This window comes from Exophiala spinifera, assembly GCF_000836115.1.
Source record: "Exophiala spinifera strain CBS 89968 unplaced genomic scaffold supercont1.6, whole genome shotgun sequence".
Classification (NCBI taxonomy): Eukaryota; Fungi; Ascomycota; class Eurotiomycetes; order Chaetothyriales; family Herpotrichiellaceae; genus Exophiala; species Exophiala spinifera.
The window spans coordinates 2,706,849-2,722,616 of record NW_015622518.1 but is presented as its reverse complement, the minus strand read 5'-3'; the positions used below and the strand labels follow the sequence as shown (position 1 = coordinate 2,722,616).

Sequence of the window (15,768 nt, the reverse complement as noted above, 5' to 3'; positions counted from 1 at the left end):
CTCAGTCTCAATGTAGATACTTCATGTGTAGTATCACACAATGGCCTTCTCCCATTCAATGACCGGGATCGTATTGATTTGACTTGAGGTAGAATGCCCAGATTAATGTAATACCCGTATTGCTGAGGAGGGAAAAGTCGTTGTGTGTTAGTCCATTATCTTTCTACCCTTGAGTTCCGCCTGGTAGAAAATTATATTCTTGATTTACACCTTCTGAAAGTCGACCTACTCGCCGAACGAAAATGGTATGGAGATCAACACAACAGAACGTCAATACCAAGTTGGAGGCTGCCAGAAAAAAGGTCTAGTGGAAACCGAGTGAACAATTTTGAAGTTTCAATGTACAGATCAGCTACTCAAGCCTTTTTCGTCCCCATACTCCCGCGCGAGCCGAATAGCCGTTGTTTCTTGACTGCAACATAAGAGAACTGTATGTCAACCACCGACTACGCTGCTTGGCTTTCTATTTTACCTCTTGGCTGTTTATGACTTCTCCAATTCAGCCAAGATCTTCTCACCCTTCGCACGAGCACTCTCGAAATCGCCAACCATGTAGAAGGCAGCTTCCGGGAGGTCATCACCTTCACCGTTGATGATCTTCTGGAAAGAAGAGATGGTGTCCTTGAGATCGACAAGCTTGCCCTCAATACCAGTGAAAACCTGGGCGACAGTGAAAGGTTGGCTCAAGAATCTCTGGATCTTACGGGCACGCTCGACGGTCAACTTATCGGCTTCGGACAATTCATCCATACCCAAAATGGCGATGATATCCTGGAGCGACTTGTACTCTTGCAACATCTGCTGAACACGGGATGCAGTGTCGTAGTGTTCTTGACCGACAACTCTGGGATCCAACATTCGAGACTTCGAGTCGAGAGGATCGACAGCAGGATAGATACCCAACTCAGAGATACCGCGAGACAACACAGTGGTGGCGTCCAAGTGAGCGAAGGTGGTAGCAGGAGCAGGATCAGTCAAATCGTCAGCAGGCACGTAGACGGCCTGCACGGATGTGATGGAACCCTCTTTCGTGGTGGTGATACGCTCTTGCATAGCACCCATGTCGACGGCTAGGGTTGGCTGGTAACCGACGGCAGATGGAATACGACCAAGCAAGGCTGACACCTCGGAACCGGCTTGCGTGAAGCGGAAGATGTTGTCAATAAAGAGCAACACTGGAATCTTGTTAATTTCGTCGACGACGATAAGAGACATCAACTCACCATCCTGGCCTTGACTTCTGAATTCTTCAGCGATCGTTAACTGGTTTTGATATTAGTAACGTAGATTGATACAGGGTTTGGGAATAATTACTCCAGTCAAGGCGACACGAGCACGAGCTCCAGGGGGCTCGTTCATCTGACCAAACACCAGGGCGACCTTGGACTCGCCATCGAGTTGAATGACGGAAGTCTCCTGCATTTCGTGGTACAGATCGTTACCCTCACGAGTTCTCTCACCGACACCAGTGAAGACAGAGTAACCACCGTGGGCCTTGGCAATGTTGTTCTGATATCGTCAGTAACAGTTACATGGAAACATAACGGATAACCCACAATCAGTTCCTGAATAAACACAGTTTTGCCGACACCAGCACCCCCGAAGAGACCAATCTTTCCACCACGAGCGTAGGGAGCCAAGAGATCGACGACCTTGATACCAGTGACAAGCACTTCCGCAGAGGTGGATTGTTCGACGAACTCGGGAGCGTCAACGTGGATAGGAGCAAGCTTTGTAGCCTTGATGGGTCCTCGTTCATCGATGGGATCACCGGTAACGTTTATGATACGACCCAAGGTGCCGTCCCCGACAGGAATTCTGATGGGGTAGCCAGTATCAGAGGCCTTGTGTCCGCGGACCAAACCCTCAGTGCCTATGAAACGTCAGAAATCAAGCTTCAAAGCAGATCCCAGAGCTGCATACCGTCCATGGCAATGCATCGCACGATGTTTTCACCCAAATGTTGCTGATGCCGTTAGTACAAGGTGTTTCATTATAGCTCTTGCAGACCTCGTACCGAAACTTCCAGGACCAGCTTAGAGCCATTGTTATCGGTTTCGAGAGCATTGAGAATGGCAGGCAGTCTCTCGCCATCGAATTTGACTAGTTATAGCAGTCAGCTCTGTTTTTGCTCATTTGGCGCAAATGTGTTGGAGGGTCCGAGCTATAATGAAAGCTCCCGAGGGCGGGAAGAAGGATTTTTCATACCGTCGACGACGGCACCAATGACCTGATGGATCTTGCCATCACCAGCAGTTTCCGTCGAGGCCCATCGTTTGGCAATAGCAGGGACACCTTGTCTTCGAAGAGGCTCGAATGCGCGTCGGGTGAAGGATGGTCGGGCAAAGGCAGACTTGCCCAAGCTACGGGCGATGCCGCTGTTGAATCCAGTTAGCAACGACTCAAAATGGCCGAAGAAGCTCTGTTCAGCAGAGACGGGGACTTTACTAACCTCTTGAGCATGTTTGCAGATGATGAAGAGGTGGTTTTACAGGGAAGAGAGGAGAGTTGTGTGGTCGAAGGAGAATAATTACGAGGTCAACTCAGATGAAAGCAGGGAGCTCTTCCAAATTCCGCGCTAGTCCTAACTTGGCATGAAAAATCCCGATGGAAAACCGGCACCGGCTGTCCTCATCAAGCACATTATATGGTCGTTTGAAGGTCCAAGACCTCCCTTAAGATGCTGCAGGGGCTCGTACGCTGGGAGAAACCGTGTTGTGTTGGTGTGAATGGGTTCAGCCCGTATATGATGGAATCTATGTACAATCCGACGAACCCGAAGCCTGAAAATCAAAGCTGGACTGGATATTGATTTTGTATGGACAAAAATAAGAGAAGGCTGAGTTCTCTTGATACTAGTGGCAGTACAAGGGGGTGATTGCTATAGCTAGAGTAAAGCAATCTGTTGTCTTTCTATCCTTCTCTACTCTGCATCGAGGCTGATACCCTGAGCCTTTGCGGACTTGCTTTGAACGTGACCCTTGCCGCTGTATCCTTCACTGCTGATACCATAGATAGGATTGCTCTTCTCGGCCTATGCATAGCAGTGTCAGTAGAAGCTTCTACGCCGGAATAGTTGCACAATGCCCGCATATGTGGCATCGACACATCGCAGATAGCTTACCTTGAGGTATTCATTCGTAGCTTCTTGCCATTCCTTGGTCATGGTCCGTGGTGGTGGTCTGGCCAAAGAGTGAATTCCAAGGAACAAAACTGCTGATAATCCAACACCCGCGGCGGTGTACAGCCAGACTTTGGTCCATTCGCCGGGTGGGGTCTCTGCACGAGGTCCATGAGGTCCGAAAGCAATCCACCACGCTACAGCATTGTCAGTCACGGTTACAACTCTCAATTAGGCCTCTGTTTTCTGGCAGCAACCCGCTCTTCAATAGAAATACTGGTGCTGCAGATGACGCGCCCGCCTGGTGAGTGAAGGAGTCATACCGGCTTTCTTTTCCTGCAAAGTCATCTCGTGCCAATCAACCTTCATGCGATCTCTAAGCTGCATCCAAAGCTCAGCCTGCTCTTGCGGAGGCATTGCCTCCCATCGCTTCTCGATTCCAGCAAGGGTAGGGTTGGAGATGGCGTGAGCAGATCGAACATGGGATTGGCTCGTCATGGGAGGCTGCTGAGTCGCCGAGAAGGTCGGGGCGAGCGATCGCGTCGAGGATTGGAAGCTTCGAATCTGGCTGGAAGTCATCCGTGTGTATGTCTTCAAGCTGCTCGTAGAGGTACGAGCAGCGCGAGGCAGGGAGTGGAGATACATCTTGCGGGATCGTCGGAGGTTCGGCTTAAAACATATGAGAGAGAAATATCAAGGACCCTGCCGAAGCCTGAAGCTTCGCAGTCACTATCGCGAGAGGTTGACAGCGGAATCGAGCTTGGATGGGGTGAGTGGTCGTGAAGTTGTGAAGGACGACATGCCTGGATCAGAGGAAGCTCAAGGGTCTTGGCACCGAAAATTACCGCCAGTTCAGGAACTCCTCACACCACCTCTCCGTGTCTGGGTACCGTGCAATGCTTTTCACAATCTACTAGGTACCTGTAATCGGGCCACTTGTGCCGTCGTAACAATAGTTTGTACGGTGCCTCTACGTCCATGTCATACCGGATATCCCAAGTCTGAGATTCTGTATCTGGGCCAGGTTCTACGCTGGAACAAGCCGATATTACAGGGTGTATCGCTGTTTCAAACGCCGGACCGATGATCTGAATAGAAGGCGTGATAAGTTTTGACCACGAACAGGTAGAACACAGGAACCGAGATCGTGAACAACAATCAATCCGACTGAGGAAACTGGCATGTTCCTGATACCGCCTAATTGTTCTGGGCGCGAGCAAGTGGCTATTTGGGAAAGATGTTTTGATTTTCTTCCAGACCATCTATCTTGGAATCTTCAGTGCATAGAACCTGTTTTCGTCACGGCATGAAATGTCGACTCCTCCAAAGGCGTATGGCAACCTGTACAAGCGGTGCTCAGCTCGTCACGTCAAAAGAAACTCCCACTTGCCCAAATCTCTTAATCGACTTGCTGCTTCGACTGCAAAAAGGTCTCTTGTAAGCGCATCGCCCACCGGCCCGTTCGTTTGCCAGTCTCAGATTGTGCCCTTGCCCTTGCTGGCTTCCTTGAGAAGATCGGCCCATTCCAACTCGCCAGGGTCGTTTGCTTGCCAGTTCATGGCAATGCCGTTTAGTGCGTTCTTCAAGGTTTCGCGAGAGCTGGCGTAGACCATGCGGGACTGCATACATCAGTATCAGGGTGCGTAATTGGTGCGGATCAACATACCTTGACACCAGTGGCGTCTTGGTTGATGTAGGTAATGAAGGCGATTTTGGATCTACAGGTTGAAGATCAGTACGGAGAACGTCTGCGCACACTGGCATATGGTTGGACACACCTCTTGCCCTCACCGCCCTCAAGCTCAAATTCAACATCGTAGATAGCGTAGGAGGGTCTGTCCTTGCCAGTCTTTTCCTTCTTGGAAATAAGCTTCTCTCGGAAGGTATCGTAATCCGACTCTTTGCCAATCTCGTCTACCACGATTTCCTTCTGATCATCGGAGATCTTGTAGATAATGTATTTGGGGCCACCGCGGCCGAGCTTCAGCTCATTGAAAGCGGAGACACACTCTGGGTTGACGGAAAGTCTGGGAGGCCGCAAGGGTTAGAAGAGGAACCGGAAACCAATCGAGCAGAGCGCCTCGATCCTGGGAGGCAGCAAGACATACCCTGAAACAGGCTAGATACGAGTCAGTATATAGAAATGCTAGGAAAACAAGGATGATACGAACCATGGTTGCTGGTTGATGGTGATTGAAGTAACGCGAAGAAGTTCAATTCTACCTTGAGGGTCAGCGCCTGAACGACAACTTATCGCATGGACTTTCGGAACGGGGGCTGAGAGAGGGACGGATTGAAAAGGACGTTGACTTGCGCGGCCAGGCATCAATGAATCGGGTGCGGATGCATTACGTACCTGAGGCCGCCGAGAAAGGCAGATTGGACGAGTGCGACGGCGAGGACGTAGGTAGGCAGCGAGATAACGTCAACGTCGAGATGTTGGAAGCAGGAGAATGGGCTGCGCAGTTCGATCAACGAAGCATGAGGGAATGAATATCAGGTAAAATGGTGGGGTCCATGGCGTGTCAGCTGCACAGCCGCCGTTGGCCGGGCAAAATCAACTGCAAATTCGTCTCCCACCGCCTCAACCTCTACCTATCTAGCTCAAGCAACTACACCATCATTCCTCCTATTGCAGCACTCATTGATCATGTATCATGGACCATGGTAGGGACAAATAGGAAATGCGCTCACAGCGAACATCTTCGTTGATGGGCGTTGTTCTGCCTATGTAACCGCCTGCCTAGACCGCCTTGTCCCCCACAGACGACAGCTGCCAGGCTCACCAGGCATCGTTGCCCTGAGATGTGTAAGATGTGTAAGACCATCTAGGCATCGACCCCTAGTTGCGACTTGCACACAGGTTGCGTTCTTGGACCTGCAACACAGTCACCCAAGCCGGAACAGGTGGCATCATGGACCACGATGCTCGTTCACCAACAAGCGAACTTGCACCAGGAGCCAGGTACGACAAAGAGCAAAGCGCTGTGGTGGCCGACAGCATCTTCATGGTCGTCGGTTGCTCGGCGTGGGTGAAAGCAGATCCAAGCTTGCGCATGCCGAGAACATCACGGCTATATCAGGGCCACCACCAGGGTGAAATGGGCCCTCTCAGAATAAAACTCTTCCTGCACAACTTCCACTTTCCATTGCGCATCTTCTGTTTCAAGCATCTCCTGCGCGTGACATTTCAATCTGAGATCCAGTTGGACAACCTCTCACGACCACACGAGCAACCATGTCATCCCAATGGACCGACAATCTGGAGAAGCTTCTTCTTTTCGCCCTGATTCCATTTCCAGACAATGTGTCGAGAGAGAAGTTTGAGCAAGCGGCTGAGAAACTTGGGCATGGCTTGAGCTGGAATGCTTGCCGGTAAGCGACGTCGATCTCTTTTTTCCTTTGATGCGGTGCTCTCATTCGTCATCTTTCAAGGCTCACTTCCACTTCCACTTCCCCTTCTTTCTTCCAGTATCTCTGTTGCTTTTGATCCCCTTCAAAACACAAGTTCACACAAAGACACTATGCCTCCATCACCTTGGACCGACTGTGACGATCTCAAGCTTCTGTTGCTGGTTATGAATCTTGACGTGTCTATCACTCGCGACACCTTTGAGGCCGCAGCCATCAAACTGGGTCGCAAGACTGATACGTGCCGGTATGTGTGTATGCTTCTATCCATCTTGTTGGTTTGCTTTTGTCGTTATGCTCACTGCCACTTGTATACGTCGTCTCATGCTCTGTTGTTGCTCTGTTGTTGTTTTTGCTCGTGGCAGCATTGTTGATTGATTTTCCACTGCTTGGCCTTTTCGTCTGGACTGTCTCTCCTCACTGTTGAGGCTTCTGGTTGATGAGAAATCTTGATCAGCCTGGTGGAATATGGCAAGACTTTTGGGCGATGTCTTCACGTCTGAAGCGTGTCGGCGTGTTACTTTCCTGCGGTCATTTCTCACCTGTACCTCACTTTGTTTGACCTTGTGCGCCTGAGCACGTGCTTTTTGATCTTCACTTGACTGCATCTTCCCTGTTCTTCCCACCCTCAACTCCTCTTCTCATGACATCCTCTCTCGCAGGGATTTTCATTTTCTCTTGTTTCAAGGCAAGCTTGAAACCTTCGCACAACCCTCTTCTTCTGCTCTTGCTCAGTGGCTGCACCCAACTTCACACTCCTCTATCTTCATTTCCACACTCAAGATGCCTTACAAATGGACTCCCGAGTCTGAGAGGGCCCTTCTTCTTCTCGCCTTTGCTGAAGTGGCTCCTCCTGCTGCTACTGTCTGGAATAAAGTCGCTGAACAACTGGGAAATGGCCTCAGTGGCAGTGCATGCAGGTATACACGTGTCTTCATTGCTCACCCTGCATCGCCTTCTTTGCTCACTGTTTTGGAAAATTTTCAACATTTTTGGCAACGTAACTAACAGATAATCCTTTATAGTCAGAAGTTCTACAAACTGAAGAAGGAATCAGAAAAGCTTCTCAGCGAGGATGGTACTGCTCCCGGTCCGACTACTCCAGCTACCTCCGCCACCAAGAAAGAGAAGCATTCGACCTCACGCAAGCGCAAGGCCGAGGCCGACGATGCCACGGACACCCCCGCCAAAAAAACCAACAGGAAGCTATGTGCTGTTGAAGTGAAGACGGAGGAGTTGAATACCAATGGCGGCGTTGCACCCAAAGTCGAAGACTCGGACCTTTAACGGTTGTCATCCTCCTTTTCCAACTTGCGTAAGTTCATCTAGCTGAACCGTAGCGCATAGCTAACTGACGCCTCGTGACAGAACACCAGAGTCGGGCAACTGGGGCAGAACACGGGAGGCTTGGGTGTACTGTAGAGAGCTGCAGTTCAGAAGACACAGAGGCACGCAGAGGTCACACACAGGATGTGCTCAGAGAATATGCACAGGGTGAAGCATGAGCAAAGAGCCATAGAGCTCGAGTCAACAGCAGCATCGCCTCTTGAGACCAGATAAGAATCTCAGCATCAGAAACAGGATTGATTCAATCGAGGGTTGGGCTTGATTCCTTGGTGAAGGCGCCGTCAAAATAGCACCTCCTCAGCCTGCCACAGTGACAGTAGCCCGAATTCGTGACCATCGTTGCCAGGAACCCAACACGGAGGAGAGTGACCGGGGACAAGGTCGATCCGACTTTTTGTAATGACAATACTTTGTCAGCGCGCTAAGCCCAAGACAGATGCATTGCAGCCTCATCACCAGCGACCCCGATCTTCTCAGCTCGCCTAGTGACTCGCCCTGGTCCATCACACCGATTCCATCTCTCGTCCCCTCTTTGCTCTGCATCCATCGCTTGCATGCTGCGTGCGAAGGCTGGTGGCTGCCAATCAGTTACACAACACCGCCCCTAGCGTCTCATGCCCGTCGAGATGGCATTGACACCTCATCAAACCATGCAAGCACTCCCATGTCCGACCAATCCAGTCGGGCCTTGTCCAAGTGCACTTTGGTCATGGCTGGGACACATGTCCAGATCCCAAAGTTCGTCGCCCGCCTCATTTTTTTCCTCCGCTCCAGACTCTTGGACACGAAGCTTTTCTCGATTTCCGCCCTTTATTTACCTTCATTGTGAATCCCACGCCGATCCCATTGCTCTTGGTGTCGATGTGATCTTCCTTAGAGCCTGCCAGTCTCCTTGACAACCGAAAGGCTACTATGAAGATCAATTGGAACTCTATCGACGCTCTTTCCCAACTCCTCTTTGCAGTGTATGCCGCGTTGGGGGAAGAGGAAGTACGTCGCTGTCCCATGACGGTCCATCCTTTTGAGTATTTACACTGAAGTTGCAACAGTTTGAAGGTCGATATGACGCCATTGCCAGATTTTATGCGCCTGAAGGGGCGGTTGAAGCGATAGCGAAAGATATCAAAAAGTTTTTTGCTAAGGAGTTTAACAAAAAGACAGCTGTACAGAAGGCCAAAAATGATAAGCATCCACCAACAGGGAGAAGGAATCAGAGATCTTCGAAACAGCCGGGCCAGTCACCACCTTTCTCTTTCGACGAGGAGGATCCGAGCATATCAACCGGCCGTGAAGACGAGGCTCATCCTGACCATTCACCTTCTACGTCAGCAAAGCGTCCCCTAGCTATCAACCTCTTACCCAACAGAGAAGAACCAGGCAATTGGGGAGTACTTTCAGAAAGCCCGGCGCCACAATATATTCCCAACACATCTCACTCTGTTCAACAAGTCGCACTTGAGAGTCGGCCCGAACCACCTCGTGTCAATGCTGTGTCGTACGATGGTGGAACTTCCTCACAGGCACCCGCACGCCATTCGCGGATTTCTATGCAGACCCCGGACGGAACCAACAAAAGGCCATCTTTGGTGGTCGAAAGTGCTACCCTCAAGGGCGACCAAAGTGCTTCGCTTCCAGCACCTAACTCTACGGGTCCTTTCTCAGAAGTTGAGTTATTCACCTACACGACCAAAGGAGGCGACTGCCGTTGTGGCTTGTGCCTGACTCAGCTCCCCACCGAATTGGAGCTCTATCTCCATGAACGGCAAAGCCATGAGCACCTGCTCAATCTCACAAATCCCGATAAGGTCCGCAAAGCTAGAGAGCATCTTGCTGAAGTCAGAGGCTTTGCATTCGCACCATCTCAATCCACCATTATACCAAGACAGCAGATAAGCATCAATGGACTGCTCAATCCAGTAGCGTCCGCAGCGGCCCGTAGACTGGAAACTCTCGATGTCACAAACAATCAAGCATCTTCGCAAGCCCAGGTGCATCACCAAAACAGTGCTTTTCAAACGAGCCACACTCGTAACGATTTCCTAGATACAATCGAAGTGCGGAGAAGGCCTGCCAGTACGCCGTCCGCACCTACCGTGGCTGATGGTGCGGTTGACGCAGAAACTCCCGATCTACGACGACGACGGCGGCGGCGACCACCGTCACCACCATCCTCCCCGCAGAGGATGCAGCCGGCCGACAAGGGCAAGCAACGAACAGATCGCCTTTCACCCCCGAACACGCGAGAGGACACCGAACTGCGTGCAGCCAATCCTCATCGAGGGCCACATGCATCACACGTGGTCGACGCGGATAGTTCGCCTCCTGTGCGACATCATTCTTTTCCGCCTCCCCCTCCCCCTCCCCCTCCTGGTCGCCGAATACCCCTGCCTAATACCCCTGCTACTACTTATACTCCCGTGGGTGCTATGTCTCCCATGTCGTCGGCCCAAATCACACTATCTCCAGGATCCTCGGTGGCTCTGCTTCAAACAGACATGTCATCGCCGAATCCCCAATTTCAAACCCCTGCACCAGGAGTCCGAAAATTGGAGCCGATAACACCGGACACGTGGCCGCCGTCCGTGGTCACGCACCAGGACCCCGGACGACCAGGATACACAGATAAGTCCGTCAACAGCTCCATTGGGACACCTCGCTTCATAAGGCCAGAACTGGCGCAAATTTTGCGCTCCACAGTGGAGGTGGTGATGCAGGAGGCGGGTGACGTCCAACTTGACACTGTTATTTCGGCCGTTTTGAAGGGCATCTCGACCAGCGATCCTACATGCGGCAGGCACATGATTCCGTTGGCCGGGCCAAGTCGTGGGTACCGTGAAAATCCTCCTTGGAACGAAGGCCACGTTCCTTTAGAGAACACGCGAAGGTATAACAGCGAGTATAGGAGCACAGAGAATCCAGCTGCCCATGATGCAGAGCCTCGTGGGTATGAGCGCCTTGATTCTCTCACAGTTTCCGGTGGCAGGGGCCACGGCAGAAGTGACGGCAGATTCAACGGCGAGGGTGGTGGCAAGCTTAACGGCAGAGCTTATGACGATCGAGAAGATTCTCAACGTACCAGGAAACGTGCAAGGAGGAGGGAGGATGAAGATATACAAGAGTATATTATGATCGACGATTGAAGCGGTACCAGTTTTGTGTACTGGAGGCCCACAGCGATGATGTTAATGATTGATGATGTTTCTCCTACTTTTTTTTTTAAGGTTCGATGGCATGAGCTTGAAAAAGGGGAAAACCCGGCGTTGTTTGACTTGGGGTTTGACGTATGCTATGCTATCTTTGAACTTTCTGGCAACTCTATCTACCTAACCTTTTAATGGTAATGACCCGTAGCAAGAGCCAAGTTGAGACGTCGATCTGGACTAGCTCGTTGGTCTTGCTTTTAACATGCACGAAGTGAGGGTGGATCATCAATGTTGAAGGATTTTCCGTTGTCTTTCTTGTCTGGTCTTTTGCTTATGATTATTCCCTCTGGGACCATCATCAGCACCTCGCCATATCCAAATCCACACATTCCCCAGAAATGTATCGCACAATGCTGATATGGTGTTGCGGCTTTGTAACCTGCTGTCTTCTACTGGTGGGTGCCATCCAAAGCGGTGGCTGTTGATATTGCCAGGACTTGAGCATTCAGGAGTTTTCCGTCCCTGTTTTGATCCTCTTTTCAACCCCACGGCCCCCTTGGACCTTGTTGTCTTGGCCATCTTCGGTCTTCATGAATATGTATCAATGGCGGACGGACGCGCTTCTTCCGGCCACGACCCGGGGTGTCGTGAGACTACTAAAACGTGCCCTCCCCCGGCGATAATCAGTTGTTACACGAATTCTACGTACAGGCCTGTCCAAAGGGAGCATTCCGCAACTCGCCATCTAACATGACTTCAGTACCCGAGCTCTCCCTCTCAAACGACAGATGCACCACCTTGTCGTGACCACTATCCGATGCTGCTCCGAGTGCATTGATATAGCCATACCGTTCCTCAGGGTTAAGAGTCTTGCCGAGTCACGCCATTTGAGCCGGAAGAGAGTCTTCACGAAAGTGCTCCGCCGACCACAGAAATCAGTGAAATAGTAACCTTTGCCAGGGTTCGATGTTTTAGCTGTTCAAGCCGCTGAAGAATTGTTTCTTGTTGCTATTGATACGAGGAACACGAAGAAATTCTACTTGCTTTCATGCGGCTTGCGGACGGGGAGTTCAGAAGTATTGTCTAACTTATTATATCCTGATCTTCACTCATATTTGCAGCATGGCCCCCAGCGCTTTTAGCCTTCTAATCGCTCGTGGCTGCGGCGCTACGTTACTGTGAAGCCTCCATCAATGGGCAATGCGACCCCGTTAATGTGAGAGGCGCTCCCACCAGATAGAAAACATATAGTATCGGCAACTTCGCCTGGGCTAGCCAAGCGTCCTTGCGGTATCCTTTCAATCGTGCTCGCCAGCGCTTGCCTCGTCGAATCCAGCAGGAGAGGGGTGTCGACAAATCCCGGGCATACGGCGTTGACACGAATTCCCTGTCGTGCGTAGTCGACGGCATCCGTTCTCGTCAAGCCCAAGACTGCGTGTTTGGACGTGTTGTATACACTCAGCAAGGGCATCACTCTGAGACCCAATGTTGACGCGGTGTTAACAATCGAACCCCGTTCCAACGCAGACGGGACCAGAGGATTAACTGGTCGAGCGTCTTGCTTCGCCATCTGTTGTAGTTCGTACTTCTCGCATAGAAATACCCCTCTGACATTCACACTCATAACTTGTTCAAAGTCGGCTGTATCGGTCTCATGAGTGAGTCCGTACGGCCGTCCGATACCTGCATTGTTGGCCGCGTAGTGGATGGCACCATATTCGGCGACCACTTGCGCGATTGCTTTGGCCACTTGTTCCTCGGATGCCAGGTCTACCACAATTGGAAGAAATTGGACTCCCGGATACGAAGATGCAAGTTCTGATGCAGTTTCTTGGAGGCCATTACTGCTAAGATCCAGTCCAGCAATCCGTGTTACTCCGTGTCGAGCATACCCGAGTGCCACGGCCCTCCCGATAGCACCACCCGCACCTGTAACCAAGGCAACGCTATATGATCACCCGAGTCAGTCAGGAAGCCAACGATGATAGGGCAAAAGTGACGGTTAAGGCAGCTAGGATCCTACCCTGATAAGTTCATAACCACTTCCTCGGTGCTTTTGGCTTATCCGTTGTTAAATCAACCTTAGCAGATCAATTTTCTGAGAAGCCTTCGGAGCATCACCTCGGAGACTGCGAGAAATGCACGGCATGGAAGTCCAGGTCACCGGAGTCTGTCTAAAGGAGTAAATACATAGTTTGAGGGAGCTTTGAAGCTGGATCCACCCTCGGTTGTCTTTGTTGTTGACACTAGCTTTCCTTCCCATTATGCACCGGACCAATTTCGGTGACGATCCCGTGGTGAGCACATCCCGCCCAATGCTAGATACCGAGAGACGCGCTAGTGATTCTATATTGACGGACGATGTAAGTATAGGTATCCTGACCGTCAAAGTGCCCGAGACGCTCTGGGGTCAAACCGTGCCACCAGGAGAGGGGGTGGAGGTTTTCCATACATTGCCAGCCTCCTTCGAGCCAGGAAGCTGTAGTGGGAAGGGGGGTTTGCAAGCGATAGACACCTTCCTGCCTACGTAGGTATTGGTGAGCTGTGACGAAAGGCTACGTAGTTCAGTCAGATGTAAGGGCCTCATTCTCAGCAGACCAAAGGTAGAGTAATTACTCTGGCAGAGGATGTCTACAATGCTATGTCCTCTAGAACAAACTCTGTCCTATCACCCGTCGATGATGGAACACAAACTTCAGTCTTCTCCCAAGCTATTTTACTATGTCCTACCCTTCGCTCACAAGAGTTCTATTTCAATCATCCCATGCTTTCAAGAACTTCGCAGCATTGGCCATTTCTTCTCTGATCAGAGCAATATGCGCCTGACTTCTCGGTTTAAAAACAACAGGAAACTCGGCTGGCGTGTGTGAGATGCCCTCATGGTATTTGTTGACGTCGATGGGTATCGGCTTCCCGGTCTCATGATCTATTTTGCGTTGGATCTCAAAAGCCCACAGAAGTCTCGCGTTCAAGCGCCACTGAGTTCGCTCGGCCAGGTGGATGCCTGGACAAATGCGTCGGCCAGCTCCATAGGCATAATGATCACGGTGCTGCCAATCTGGACTTCCGGCGTAGCTGTCTGCCATTCGAGGATATTCCAGGAATCTATCCGGATTGTATTTTTGCGGGTCTTTGTACCCTTGACTCTCGCTCAAGTGTAGAGCCCACGTGGGAAGAATGACAGTTGAATCTTTCGGAATCAGCATCCCATCGAACCAGTCGTCTTGGTTGACCCGGTGTGGAACGCCGAGTGGAAGACTGCAAGGCTACTGTCAGAATGGTGGAACATAAACGATGGAGCAGGCGTAACTTACACAGGGTGTATTCTCAATGCCTCTTTGATCAGGCAATTGATGTATGGAATGGCTTCAAAATCATTGATCGAAGGAAGCCTACATTCAACACGGTCAGTATCTGCTACTGCACGCTTTTTGCTGATTAGCTCACCTGTCCGTTCCACATACGGCGTCAAGTTGCCTGCGGGCTTTCTCCTGGAACTCCGGATGAAGGGCCAAATACATTATCGACGTCAGGGTCGCCGATGCTGTTGTGTCAGCTCCCCCCTCGACGATAACCCCCAAGAAGTGGTTGAGCTGCTTGTCGGTGACATCAAGGTCGCTGTGTTTCTCTCCATCTAGGATGGAGTCTATGATAGAGTCTCTCTTGATACCCTTTTCTCGTCTTAGGTTGACCCTACGTCTGGCCTCTGCCCAAGTGTCGTCCATACATTTGTAAGAACCAAGGGCGCGTCTCTTCCATTTGGCAAATCTCTCAGGTATGTACTTCAGGAATGGGAACTCGTCCACCGGTGGATTGGCACCGGGCTCCAGAGACGCTGAGTAGTTGTCCATGGCGTCATACACGGCCTGAATCAACGGTTAGTCTGCGCCTAGGAAGACGGGGGCTTGTCCTACTCGGGCCCAGAAGTTGTCCATGGTAGGACCACGGTGTCCGAAAACCACGGCGCTGGCAACCGAAGACGTCGTTCGTTTAATGTGTTTATAATACTCTTCAGGGCTATCGAGAATGCTTGCCAGGAGCACGACAGACCTATTCGCAATCAGATGAGCCCTGACCAGTGGTACAGAACGTACTCCGCATCTTGGATGTGGCCAACTTTTTCCTCAAGCATCTTGGGCTAAACGCGTCATCAGCCAGAGTCCGTTTCTTGCCAGAGTTGCAGGTTAGATACTGACCGACAAGTTGTGAACTGCCACTTTCCGTTCTGCTCTCCACAGAGGGGTACTGTTCATGAACGCAAAACTATCACCGCCCGTCACAAGCGACGGGACATAGCTCTGTGGTCGCTCCGAGTACAATACTCCCTTCTTGTCAAGGAGATGGTGTACGGCCTTTCGATCGAACAGCACCACCACGGTACTGTTGCCGAACTTGAGCGAAAAGATTCCACCATACTTTTCTCCCCATTCCTTCAGCCTGATGATACCTTGTCAGCTCATCCTTTCCTCTCAACACGGGGCTGCCTATTCCATGAACATACTTGAGCCCTATGCCACTCGTCGGAATTAGGTGCAGATTCCCAAGAATAGGAACAGTAGGCGGCCCTGGTGGCAGTCTTCTGTCTCGTGCTCCTACTCTGGAAAGACGGTAAAGAATCCAGACGCACAATGCCACCAAGGCAATTCCAGAGATAGATGTCGGGCGCATCGTCTGCAAACTACCTACGGTGGCCATGGTTGTAGGAAGATAGCAAGCAGCAATGTTTGTTTGAAAATGCTCGAGTTG

General features: G+C 51.0%; 7 protein-coding genes across 7 annotated transcripts; 2 read left to right on the top strand and 5 right to left on the bottom strand.

Moving 5' to 3' along the window:
• Positions 1-483: 483 nt before the first annotated feature.
• On the bottom strand, positions 484-2,463 carry PV08_08960 (ATP synthase subunit beta, mitochondrial; the record flags this gene model as incomplete). The annotated part of the gene is made up of 8 exons (XM_016383282.1): positions 484-1,175; positions 1,224-1,263; positions 1,315-1,509; positions 1,557-1,873; positions 1,924-1,966; positions 2,018-2,103; positions 2,209-2,378; positions 2,453-2,463. The coding sequence occupies 8 exons, from the start codon at positions 2,461-2,463 to the stop codon at positions 484-486; spliced, it is 1,554 nt and encodes a 517-aa protein (XP_016233985.1).
• Positions 2,464-2,923: 460 nt separating this feature from the next.
• PV08_08959 (cytochrome c oxidase polypeptide 5, mitochondrial) lies at positions 2,924-3,766 on the bottom strand (the record flags this gene model as incomplete). Its single annotated transcript, XM_016383281.1, has 3 exons — positions 2,924-3,034; positions 3,125-3,318; positions 3,445-3,766. The coding sequence occupies 3 exons, from the start codon at positions 3,764-3,766 to the stop codon at positions 2,924-2,926; spliced, it is 627 nt and encodes a 208-aa protein (XP_016233984.1).
• An 830-nt stretch (positions 3,767-4,596) lies between these two features.
• Positions 4,597-5,295, bottom strand: PV08_08958 (uncharacterized protein; the record flags this gene model as incomplete). Its single annotated transcript, XM_016383280.1, has 5 exons — positions 4,597-4,740; positions 4,788-4,839; positions 4,900-5,148; positions 5,230-5,240; positions 5,293-5,295. The coding sequence occupies 5 exons, from the start codon at positions 5,293-5,295 to the stop codon at positions 4,597-4,599; spliced, it is 459 nt and encodes a 152-aa protein (XP_016233983.1).
• A 2,020-nt stretch (positions 5,296-7,315) lies between these two features.
• On the top strand, positions 7,316-7,819 carry PV08_08957 (uncharacterized protein; the record flags this gene model as incomplete). Its single annotated transcript, XM_016383279.1, has 2 exons — positions 7,316-7,452; positions 7,558-7,819. 2 exons carry the CDS (start codon positions 7,316-7,318, stop codon positions 7,817-7,819), a joined length of 399 nt encoding a protein of 132 aa, XP_016233982.1.
• Positions 7,820-8,791: 972 nt separating this feature from the next.
• PV08_08956 (uncharacterized protein) lies at positions 8,792-11,019 on the top strand (the record flags this gene model as incomplete). The annotated part of the gene is made up of 2 exons (XM_016383278.1): positions 8,792-8,869; positions 8,929-11,019. The coding sequence occupies 2 exons, from the start codon at positions 8,792-8,794 to the stop codon at positions 11,017-11,019; spliced, it is 2,169 nt and encodes a 722-aa protein (XP_016233981.1).
• Positions 11,020-12,190: 1,171 nt separating this feature from the next.
• PV08_08955 (uncharacterized protein) lies at positions 12,191-13,059 on the bottom strand (the record flags this gene model as incomplete). The annotated part of the gene is made up of 2 exons (XM_016383277.1): positions 12,191-12,968; positions 13,046-13,059. The coding sequence occupies 2 exons, from the start codon at positions 13,057-13,059 to the stop codon at positions 12,191-12,193; spliced, it is 792 nt and encodes a 263-aa protein (XP_016233980.1).
• A 716-nt stretch (positions 13,060-13,775) lies between these two features.
• On the bottom strand, positions 13,776-15,717 carry PV08_08954 (uncharacterized protein; the record flags this gene model as incomplete). The annotated part of the gene is made up of 7 exons (XM_016383276.1): positions 13,776-14,280; positions 14,337-14,414; positions 14,470-14,888; positions 14,937-15,072; positions 15,117-15,160; positions 15,219-15,459; positions 15,524-15,717. 7 exons carry the CDS (start codon positions 15,715-15,717, stop codon positions 13,776-13,778), a joined length of 1,617 nt encoding a protein of 538 aa, XP_016233979.1.
• Positions 15,718-15,768: the final 51 nt, after the last annotated feature.